Consider the following 12180-nt stretch of genomic DNA (forward strand, 5'->3'; position numbering starts at 1 on the left):
GACCTCCCAAACCGCAACGTGTCACTGTCCAAATCCGTAGTTTCGCTAAGCTCGACATTGACACTTTAAGACGTGACGCTAACACAGAGGACTGGTCGACGATATTTTCGGCACCATCCGTTGACGAGGCTGTGAACTTATTTAATTCGACTGTGCTGAAGCTATTTAATATACATGCTCCCATACGTACAGTAAAGTTAAAGCGCCCCCCTGCGCCGTGGATTAACCAGGCAGTGAGAACTGCTATGGCAAGACGCGATCGGGCATTTAGGAGGTACAAGCGAGACCGCTGCGTAGATAAATGGAACATTTTTAAAACAGCCAGGAATAAATGTAATCAGATCGTGAGGGCAGCCAAGCGGAAATATATCCACGACAATATCGCATGTTCTTCACAAGCCGAAACGTGGAAATTCTTAAAATCAATTGGCGTTGTCAAATCCACTTGTCCAACTACCTCCTCATTGCCCCTTAATGACTTAAATTGTCACTTTGCTAAAACGTTACCTTTAGATTCAACTACATTAGCCAAAAGTTTAGAGTACATTAAGACATTGCCTTATCTTTCTGATGTAACTTTTTCACTATCTCCAGCCACTGACGATGATATAGGTAAGGTAATAAAATCAGTTAAATCAAACGCAGTAGGTCATGACGATTTGAGCAGATTAATGATCGTTAGCATCTTGGATTGTGTCCTCCCTGTTATAACTCACATTGTTAACTTTTCACTCACTACCGGAGTATTTCCTTCAGCATGGCGAAAAGCCTATGTCATACCTCTTCCCAAAATTTCAAACCCCATTACTCTAAAAGATTTTCGCCCTATTTCCATTCTTCCCTTTCTTTCCAAGATAGTTGAAGCTATCGTCCATAAGCAGTTGTCGTCTCATGTTTACTCCAATCAAATTCTGTCTCCTTTTCAGTCGGGTTTTCGCCCGGGGCACAGCACTTGCACCGCTCTGCTTAAAGTAGTCGAAGATGTCAGACAAGGTATGGAGGCCTCTCAGTTAACATTGCTAGTACTTGTTGACTTCTCGAACGCGTTTAATGCGGTTAACCATGACCTTCTGCTGGCCTGCCTTAGTCACTTAAATATGTCATCGTCGGCAGTTCAGTGGTTTGCTTCGTATCTCCAGGATCGCCGACAATCTGTTCGTGCTGACCGTACCACCTCTGACTGGTGTGATCTCTCTGCTGGAGTTCCACAGGGCGGCATTCTTTCACCTCTTCTTTTTTCAATTTTCATCAATATGATTACCCCTAAAATTACCTGCTCGTACCACCTTTATGCTGACGATCTACAGTTATACACACAAGCGAACGTTAAAGATGTGGATCATGCAGTCTCTATCATAAATAATAATTTAATACGTCTTTCTGCATGGTCACGTTCTTTTGGGATCGTCGTTAACCCAACTAAATGTCAAGCGATCGTAGTTGGGAGTCCACGAATGCTTGCGTTGATGGATTTAAAAAGTATCGCACCAATCATGTTTGAGGATGTCGTGATACCGCTATCATCCAAAGTAAAAAATCTTGGTCTAATTATAGACAGTGGTCTTACGTGGGAACCCCAGGTGTCTGATGTATGTCGCAGAGTGACGAACACGCTAAGATCACTTTACAGGTTCAAAAACTTCCTGCCAGTAAGCACAAAAACCCTTCTCGTTCAAGGTCTCGTACTTCCGGTAATTGATTATGCTGATGTGTGCTACTCCAACGTTGTGCAAACCACACTCAACAAACTGGACAGATTGCTTAACAATTGTATTAGGTTCATATTTGGCCTTCGGAAATACGACCACGTATCAGCTTATCGTAAGCGACTTAATTGGCTAACCATCCGAGAGCGTAGGTCATTGAGATTGTTAACTTCCCTTTACTCTGTCCTTTTTGAACCGAATACACCGGAATATCTCAAGTCCAAGTTCAAGTTTGTTTCTGCTCGCCCCGGGTGTGTTCTCCGTACCTCCCGCAGCCTCAAGCTTTCCATTCCGCCTCATCGCACCGGTTTCATGACCAACTCTTTTACAGTCCAGGCAATACGCCTGTGGAACGGCCTTCCACTAAATATTAGAAAAGCTCCAAGTAAATTTATTTTCAAACGCATGGTTCGTAAGCACTTCACTGGCTCGTGATTAACGTTTCGTTGTAGGTACATGTAGGTATTATGTATATAAGTAGCTGTTTATGTAAGTATATCTTATAGAGTATATGTGTAAGTTCATCCCCTCATTATAGTATTTAATGATAATAGTTTTAATTTGTAAATAGTAGAATAGAAAGTGATATCTGATTATTGTTTTCTGTCACGATGCCTGCACGTACCAAATGTTTCTTTTTAACCCAGTGGTTGACTGGTAGAGAATGCCTAAGGCAAGGCATTATGTCCACCATTTGTACTTACTAGCTCTTTTTTTATGTGCAATCCACGAGAAACAAAGAATGCAATATTTGACATTTTTAAATATTGAAATAAATGCCGTGTGAAATTTGTTAATAGCATGGAAATGTGTATTTGCTTTCATCACGTTATTAATTGCGTCAGTGTCTCAGTTACGGCGGTGTCACGGTCGCCTTGTCTGTCCGAATACGCGCGCAGCGCCGAAACGGCAATTTCGCAAACGTATGCTCACAGAATCTACATATTTATTGTATTATTTGTGGCTTTTGCATTGCAGAAAGGACCTTATGTTTCCAGAGTTTTTTAGATTTCTGTTAGAATTTCAGTTAAAAGGACCTTATTGCACGTGAAGCCTCATGTTTTGTCTCTTACCTTCTGCCCTATCTTCACATCGTCGCTAGATCATAAATGGTGATAGAGTCCTCTTCTTTTGGCATTCAGTGTTTTCCATATTATTCTACCATCCCTACTAAAACCTACTCAGTTTTGTAAAAGACCCTCAGTAGAGTGGAGGTGGGTTCAGCTGATGCTCTAAAGCTAGACAGAGTTTAGTCGCCTGCTAGATTTAGTATCGCTAAAAACAGATAATGAAACTGACAACTTTCTTTTTCGCGATTTCGTGCTTGGTCTCGTAGTAAAAGCCACTCAGGGTGACTTATATGTATATTCACTCCGTAAATTATTGCAAGTGGCTTAATATATTTTATTTTATTTTATTTTGATTCATGGAAAACCAACAGCGCTAAATGTATCTAGAAATTACAATAAAAATACAAAACCAATTACAGGTTTTCACTTATAGCTACATAATAAATTAGGAAAGAAAAAATACTTTATATTTAAACGGATTACTCCCATGTTCCTCCTAAGAAGGTTTTACTAATTAAATAAAGTGCAAATTATTGACGCACTTCGAAAAGAGCCCAAAATTAAGCGCTACCTGCGATGGCTGCGATTACCGGCGAAAAGGCCAATTAAGCGACCGTGCAGGTCAACGCCTCAAACTTACGAAACTGACGGCACTCACACGGTAAACTTGAGACGAAATGTGAACTTGACTTGCTTGCGGGAATATTTTGGCTTTCAAGGTGACGTTACGCAAGCACCTGCATACTTTCGTTGCGCAAGTACCTATCTAGTTACTTTTGTGCAAATATGTTTGGTGTGGTCATGCGCTTCTGCTGGCCTTGTCCCGACTCCCGATCGATCGCAAATGTTAATCTCAGTTTCGAAATGACGTTGAGATAAATAGTCGCTGATAGAGAATCGTCCTAGAACTAATAACTGTAGGGATCACTTTTAGTAGATAGGTAGTACCTAGGTAATATTGTACACAAATCGGTCATGGCATAAAAATACTTATCCTCTATTCTTACGCACAGACAGAAGAAAAAAGTTTTTTTAGCTTTTTATTTGAACTCTATTTATTGCAATAAAATCTAATCAATTAATTTTCAATTAGCAATCGTTAAATGTAACTTTCCGGTTACATTCAACACACATTTATTAATCTTTGGCATGAGCGTTAAAAATCAATTCTTACAAAACACTTATATCTATTACGGATTAGTAAAGATTCCAAACACGTTGCAGTATAGCGAAGTGTAGTAATCCAGGCATGTAGTGACTTATTCGAGTTGAGTAAAACTCCCACATGTTTGATTATGCATGCGGCACGTGGTGAGTAAAGGTCACACGAGTCTTTGAACTGTCAACACCGCGGGCCATCACTAAAACGACTAATTTATCTCGCGTATGGCTTTAGACATATTGTAGCGCAAGAATGAACTACATATAAATAAAGGCCCGGACAAACAAAACAAACATTAATCATCAAATAGCTTAAATGCAACATGATAAGTTCAAAGTTCGATAAACTGGTCTAATTTGTATATCAATTAAGATGTTCATAGCTGCCCCGTAGCCGAAAGGCATTTCTGCGACGCGAAACGCCGCAGAAATGCAATCTATCTCTGTCGCTCTTGCGTATTGGCGCGAGAGAGCCAGACTAAATTTCTGCGGCGTTTCGGTGGCGTTTCGCGTCGCAGAAATGCCATTCGGCTACGGGGTCTGGGTGCGTAGCCGAATGGCACAAACGCTCACGAAACGAAACGCTAGTAGATATCTATCTCTATCGCTCTTGTGTATTGGCGCGACAGAGCCAGACTACCTTTCACGGCGTTTCGTTTTCGTTTCGCGTCGGATAAATGCCATTCGGCTACGGGGCCTGATAAGTGATAAAATTTGACTGCGATTTCTATAATCTTATTCTCTGTTTGAAGAAGCGTGCTCCAATTTTGGTTTTTACATATGTCGTTAAATATTTTTGTTTTCTTGATATTGCAGCTGTTAATAATGCCTACTTTTGGTTCCGGGCACTCTTAATAGTTTATTATTGCTCTACATATAATTATGTATTTTGTCAGTCGTTGTAAATCTGCCTGAGTTTGAGCCAAACGCCTCCGTTGGCCGCGTACGCCAGCGAAGAAGCTTTGAGCTTCATGGGCACCGGTGTCCTCTTGTCTAGGAGTAGCTCGTACTTGTTCAGTATCTTAACAAGCGCCATCTTGGATTGAATGTAGCCTTGGCGGAGACCTAAAATCAAACAAGTTGTTTTATTAATACTTAACATGATGTAAACGCATCGAGCCAGGACTAACAGTGTAATTTAAATTCAAATACGAGTAGGTTAATTCTACTTCGACACCTCAAAACATTTATGTTCCCATCTACTAGTACAGATATAATTGAAAAGCTGTTTATATTTATACATATACATACACTTTAATGATTCAATATAAATATTTGAATAGTATTTAGATCCAACTCGTTAAGGGTGACCTAAGTTATTCTAAGGCGAAGGCTAAATCTGAGTCAATATGATCATTTGATTGAATAATAGGTTATTACTGGGACAAGGTTAAATTTTAAATAGTGGAATAATTATTTGCCTTGAGCAGGAGCGCCTGCCATCTTCCGCCTCACCGTCACTCGGACCAAGTAAACAATCGAGCACCGCTATGATAGAACTGAGCAATGACAGGAGTAGGAAGTTACTTCCGTTTTTGCCAATTTAATAATGTAAGAAAGAAGGCAGTATGTAAGAACGAAGGTCGTATAGCTGACATACACCGGGCCTACTTATTAGAAGCAGGAACAAATTTCATAAGTTCCTGGCCCTCTGGTCAAGAGTAAATTGTTGACCATCCGCGGGGAACGACACTCAACTGCTGCAACTAAGATCACTTACCTAAACATTTGCGTGGACCCTCTCCAAACGGCATCCAATGGCATGGGTGCATTTTAGACTTATTTTCCGGCGCAAACCTCCCCGGATTGAACTTTTCTGGCTGCGGAAATATTTCCGGATTCATTTGTATCGCTTGATTCGGTACGAACAGAAGCGTTCCCTTCTCTATAACCAAATCACTGTTGGGCATTTTGTAGGATTTCGTGCATTTCCGAAATAAAGCACGCATTGGCGGGTGCAACCGCATTGTTTCTGAAACGTGAAACAATAATTATAAAGCTTGATGCAAATTTTATGGTTAACTCTGTTCGTGACACAAAATTGTCGAGAATTTCAGTCCCTCCCACTCCCATGTAACAATCAAAGCTGTATCTGCATATAAAATATTCACCACAGAATCCACAAGAGAAATGAATATAACCTAACCACAAAATTAAAATTTTGAAAAAACCCGATTTTCATGAAACATGGCTAAGAACACTCCCGACTAACTCAGCTTTCAGATAAAAAAAACTAAATCAAAATCGGTTCATCCGTTCGAGCGCTACGATGCCACAGACAGACACACACACACAAACAGACAGACAAACAGACAGACAGACAGACATACACACAGACAGACACGTCAAACTTATAACACCCCTTCGTTTTTGCGTCGGGGGTTAATTACGAAAGATAGAATAAAACCTAGAAACTTATAGTTATGGGTAGTAACTTAAATTCGATCTAATATGTATCACTAAAATTAGTTCTAATTATATTTTAATTATCCTCTGAAATAAAACAACAAATTTGCAAATTATTTTAAGGTCCGGTAAAATACCTAACACTCTTTATGAGATTCCTTACACTTTTAACTTCTCATTGTCGTTATTAAAAACAGCGGATAATTAGGGACATTACTTTTCACATCACTTATTTGGAAAACTGATTTTGAGCTAAGTTTTTTCCCATAGGAGATGATAGCATAATATTTTTTTCACCACACCAACTGATATAAAGGCTTCCTTTGCTATTCGAAAACAGATAGGTAGCAAAATTGCATTTTATCCGCAAGAGTGCAAAGTAATTTCATACAAATTTTAACTTGATATCTTGAGCTGGCTGGTAGAAATTACCTATAAATGATGATTTTGAATTATAAATATTGAACAAATTTATAGATTTGATTTAGTTTGATGTTTTATAATCAGTATTTTGTTCGTGTTGGTGTGGTGAAAAATTTTGTGTTTCACCTTGAAAACTCGCTACGCTCGCGGTTCAATATTGGAATCTTTTGCTTGCTCGGGCTTCAATATTAGCACGTGCGGTTAAACAACAACTTTGCCCCCTTATAAAACAAATTACTATTAATTGGATCTTCTAGATTCTAATTTGCGATAGCTCGCTACGCTCAGCAATGATATGATAACCCTTTGCTTGTCCCTTGTCCAGGAATTTCAGGATTCAATGCACGCCCTAAACCTAACCACAGTATAATAAAGAGTACTATCTTACAGTAACAGTATGGGCACTCCCGCTCCCCGCTGAAAGTGTCGCCCACCCGCTCTCGGTTACCTCATAGTTACCGCCTGTCAAAAACGCGAACAGTCGACCTGTCATACTCACTCATATAAGCACGGTGCCCGTTCACCTGCACGACCTTAGACTGTGTACTAGGAACGCGCCTCTTTCATATATTTGATCGCTCATATATTTGAGGTGAAGCTAGGTTTTTTCCCATATAGGATGGTAGCAAAATTATTTCTAATTTGAGCGTCAACACAATTTCTCACCATCCTCTGGATTCTTGCTTACGATCGCTCGCTACGCTCAGTAATTACCCTCGCTACGCTCACCGTAAATGTAATTTTGCTCTCTGTATTCAGTGACTCACCGTCAATGACCATGTTCAAATAGACCATTTCGTTCTGCGCCTCATAAGTGCATTCTCCGTCATACTTTTTGTTTTAATCTAAATATATAAAAGAAGAAGACTGACTGACTGACTGACTGACTGACTGACTGACTGACTGATATCACCGCACAGCCGAAACCGCTGGTCCTAGAGATTTCAAATTTGGCACGTAGGTTCCTTATATAGTGTAGAGGAGCACTAAGAAAGGATTTTTCAAAATTCACCTCCTAAGGGGGTCAAATGGGGGTTCAAAGTTTGTATGGGGAAACTAGATTAGTTTGACTATTTTATTCGAAACTTCACAGGAAGATTCCTTAAGACATATGACTGAATACGTGTTTACGGTTTTTTGAAAATGTAACCCCTAAAAGGGTGAAAAGGGGGTGATAAAGTCAAAAAATCAATATGGGTATCGTTTTTATGGTTTATCGGGTCGCTGATCACGATAAATACAACGTTTTTAAAATCTAACGAGGCGGAAGTGAAATACCTTCTCCCCTGTTGTGGTGCAATGGGATTTAAATATCAAAAAAATATATAAAAGAAGATATTGACTGACTGACTGACATATCAACGCACAGCCGAAACAGCTGGTCCTAGAGATGTCAAATTTGGCACGTAGGTTCCTTATATAGTGTAGAGGACCACTAAGAAAGGATTTTTCAAAATTCGCCTCCTAAGGGGGTCAAATGGGGGTTCAAAGTTTGTATGGGGAAACAATGTTAGTTTCACTGTTTTATTCGAAACTTCACAAGAGGGATCCTAAAAACATATGACTAAAGACGTGTTTCAGGTTTTTTGAAAATGTAACCCCTAAAAGGGTGAAAAGGGGTGATAAAGTCAAAAAATTAATATGGGTATCGTTTTTACGGTTTATTGGGTCGCTGATCACGATAAATACAACGTTTTTAAAATCTAACTAGGCGGAAGTGAAATACCTTCTCCCTGTTGTAGTGCAATGGGGTTTAAATATCAAAAAATATATAAAAGAAGAAACTGACTGACTGACTAACTGACATAATATATCAACACACAGCCGAAACCGCTGGTCCTAGAGATTTCAAATTTGGCACATAGGTTCTTTATATGGCGTAGAGGAGCACTAAGAAAGGATTTTTCAAAATTCTCCTCTTAAAAGGGCGAAATGGGGGTTCAAAGTTTGTATGGGGAAACAAGATTAGTTTGACTATTTTATTCGAAACTTCACAGGAGGATTCCTAAAGAAATTATGACTATATAAATACATGTTTCAGGTTTTTTGAAAATTTGACCCCTAAAGGGGTGCAAAGGGGGTAAAGTCAAAAACACAATATGGGTATCATTTTTATGGTTTATTGGGTCGCTGATCACGATAAATACAACGATTTCAAAATTTAATGAGGTGGAAAAGAAATTTTCTCCCCTGTTGTTGTGCAATGGGGTTAAAATATCCAAAATAGCCATAAGTATAGGTTTAGTTTTTATCTTTACTTCTGGTTCAAGAGATTTCAAATTGACACGGAAGTTCCTTAGAGGAGCACTAAGAAAGGATTTTTCAAAGTTCACCTTCTAGCATGATAATTTGACAGGGGCAAGGACAGGGATAGGGACAGGGACAGGGACAGGGACCGGGACAGGGACAGGGACAGGGACAGGGACGAGGACAGGGACAGGGACGAGGACGAGGACGGGGACGGGGACGGGGACGGGGACGGGATAGGGTTAGGGATAGGGATAGGGATAGGGATAGGCATAGGGATAGGCATAGGGATAGGGATAGGGATAGGGATAGGGATAGGGATAGGGATAGGGATAGGGATAGGGATAGGGATAGGGATAGGGATAGGGATAGGGATAGGGATAGGGATAGGGATAGGGGGATAGGGATAGGGATAGGGATAGGGATAGGGGGATAGGGATAGGGATAGGGATAGGGATAGGGATAGGGATAGGGATAGGGATAGGGATAGGGATAGGGATAGGGATAGGGATAGGGATAGGGATAGGGATAGGGATAGGGATGGGATAGGGATAGGGATAGGGATAGGGATAGGGATAGGGATAGGGATAGGGATAGGGATAGGGATAGGGATAGGGATAGGGATAGGGATAGGGATAGGGATAGGGATAGGGATAGGGATAGGGATAGGGATAGGGATAGGGATAGGGATAGGGATAGATAAGGATAGGGATAGAAATAGCGATAGGAATAGGGGACGGGGATGGGGATAGGGATAGGGGAGGGACGGGGACAAGGATAGAGATAGGGACGGGGATAAGAATAGGATTGGGGTCGGAATAATCGGTCGGCAATCGATATCTAGGCAGTGTAAAATGCAGGTGGCTCAATGGGAAGGGATTAGTAAGTAGGCATCGGCGAGTATCCTGCATCGGTAATAACTATTACATTCAATGTGCTGTAAGAAGATCGTTGTTTGCTTGCCTTTTATATGTTTACGTTTGCAATAAGTATAAGCAAAATGGAAAAAATTGTAAGCGATAATGCAAGGAAGTGTTTTTTACCCTACCGACCCATAGCGTCGAGATACTGGCTATGTGGGTTGTATGAAGTTTCTCCAGTATAAATATTTATATAGGTAAAATACATACATATTCGTACCTACTACCTACGCTGTGGTCGCTGTGTAACAATTCTACAGTCATTGAAAGAATTTCTTTTAAAACAATAGTAATATGTGTAAGGTACAGTCAGGCAAAAAAGTGGTTTTCCACTTTTCGATCAATAGAGTCGAAAAGTGGGAAACCACTTTCTTGGCTGACCGTACAGCAAATAGATCAGTTACAATGCCCCCCCCCGTCGAGAATTGTCCCGCTTTACCTTAATCGAAATAATCGCGGACAGATGTACCTACAAAGAAACCTACGGATCCAAATGAAAATCTTATTTTTTGTAAACGTTTCAATAAGAATACTTTTATTACGCGAGGCGAAGCCGCGGGTAAAAGCTAGTAAGCTTGTTTATCATCATATACATAAGAAGCAATTTATCCGTAGGTATTTAAGTATTTCTTATAAATTTGTATATAGTATAGTAGCAGTAGAGTGGTTTATCTTTTGAAATTACAAATTTAGTAAGAGACACTGAGGAGCAATTGATTACTTATTTCGAAAATTCCGTATCTGTATGACCCATTTGAATTATTTAATGATTACTATGGCTATAGATTATATTTTATTTATTTAAATATTTTTAAAAATTTAAAGTTACCTTTGTCATTCATCTTTTGCTCATTATTTAACTCTACTAAAGTTTGTAAGAAGTCGTTACGTATGTAGGAATGCTTTTGTCTATATTCCACGCTTTCCTTTACTAAGCTGAAGAAGAAGTTTATTATCCTTGGGCTTATTCGTCTGATTTTCAAAATCTTGAAAAAATCGGGCATAAAAAATGCTAGAGCGCGAACAAAAGTCCTGAAATGGTTATTACGTTAATTGTGCATAAATGATAATGATTATTAAGAAACATTATATTCCGTAATTTTGGAAATACACGCAATTGTAGGTGAGCTACTTACCTCGTTACCTGACAAGTTATTGCATTAAGATATTATTCGTATTATTACTTACCAGTAACTAGATTGCGGATCAAAATACTCATGTCCTCGAATATAGAATTCTGAATTGGGATTTTTGAATCCGTTACATTCAACACCGAATCCAACACTACCAATAATTTCCATAGAATACTTCGCGTACAGGTCGGTGAAGTTGACCGTTTCCCCGTTTGAATACAGCAAGTCCACGTAGTTCAGAGCTTCATTAGCAATGTGCTCCACCAACGGATACATCATCTTCACTTTCCCTGACGTGAAGGTGGGGGACATTTTCGATCGCAACATTTTCCATTGTTCGCCGTGCATGTTGAAAAGGTGACCGGCCAGCGGGTCACCCTCTCCACCAGAAAATATTCCGTGGGCTTGAAAGTGATCAAAATCTTTGATCAAAATAAGCTTCGCTATATCCGGATCGTGAATCGAGAGCACTGGCCGGTAAAACGAGTACATGCCGACGTACGGCAAATGTTTATATTTATCGTAATTGTCAATGTAGGGCTGAAAAAACTGTGACTTCCGTTTTATCACATCCGTAATGTTGCCGAATGGAAACGTCGGTTTGGGCCCGCTAACACCTCTTCTCGACCAATAAGTGTACTTATACTGGAACCACAAGTACAGGCTCAAAAATCCAAAAACTATGCCTGCAATCACCTCAGCGGTGAAAATTTTTGCCAATAAAGACATTTTGTAACTGAAAACTATATCGCACTCATAATATTAGGTAATTAAAAAAATTCACTATTTTTTTTTTACTTCACATGTGATATAAAATTTAAACTTTTTTTTTGATAGTGAGATGCCCGGCGCCGGTCGTGGCGGATAGCGGCTACTGACCATAGGCTTTGCCGCCGATCACCCTTCCATAAGCCACGCGCCCGTACAAGCAACCTTTTAGAGGTCGCACATCGCAATTGCACTTTATTAAGTAAACTATAGCTCGCGAATTTGCATACTTACAAATTGGTTTGTTGCACAGGTGCCTATAATTGCCCACTTTTAACGATATTACATATTTTATAAGGACATCTTGTAGCCTATTACAGGTTCGACATAATTATGTATAAAAACA

General features: G+C 39.7%; 1 protein-coding gene across 1 annotated transcript; it reads right to left on the reverse strand.

The window, feature by feature from the left end:
- Positions 1–4571: 4571 nt before the first annotated feature.
- On the reverse strand, positions 4572–11935 carry LOC125232739 (probable cytochrome P450 6a14). The gene is made up of 6 exons (XM_048138503.1): positions 11122–11935; positions 10763–10965; positions 10708–10712; positions 7534–7597; positions 5658–5909; positions 4572–5002 (listed from the first exon to the last, which is right to left on the reverse strand). Exons 1-6 carry the CDS (start codon positions 11793–11795, stop codon positions 4830–4832), a joined length of 1371 nt encoding a protein of 456 aa, XP_047994460.1. The 5' UTR covers positions 11796–11935; the 3' UTR covers positions 4572–4829.
- Positions 11936–12180: the final 245 nt, after the last annotated feature.

The sequence above is a fragment of the Leguminivora glycinivorella genome, chromosome 13, assembly GCF_023078275.1.
Source record: "Leguminivora glycinivorella isolate SPB_JAAS2020 chromosome 13, LegGlyc_1.1, whole genome shotgun sequence".
NCBI lineage: Eukaryota > Metazoa > Arthropoda > Insecta > Lepidoptera > Tortricidae > Leguminivora > Leguminivora glycinivorella.

Bases quoted from the DNA above. Each gene is read 5' to 3' on its own strand.
- LOC125232739 (XM_048138503.1), bottom strand. From the start codon at position 11,795: ATGTCTTTATTGGCAAAAATTTTCACCGCTGAGGTGATTGCAGGCATA. The intron at 10,966-11,121 runs GTAAGTAATAAT...TAACCATTTCAG, and splicing joins GATCCGCAATCTAGTTACTG to GACTTTTGTTCGCGCTCTAG. The intron at 5,003-5,657 runs GTAAGTGATCTT...GTTTGATTTTAG, and splicing joins GGGTCCACGCAAATGTTTAG to GTCTCCGCCAAGGCTACATT.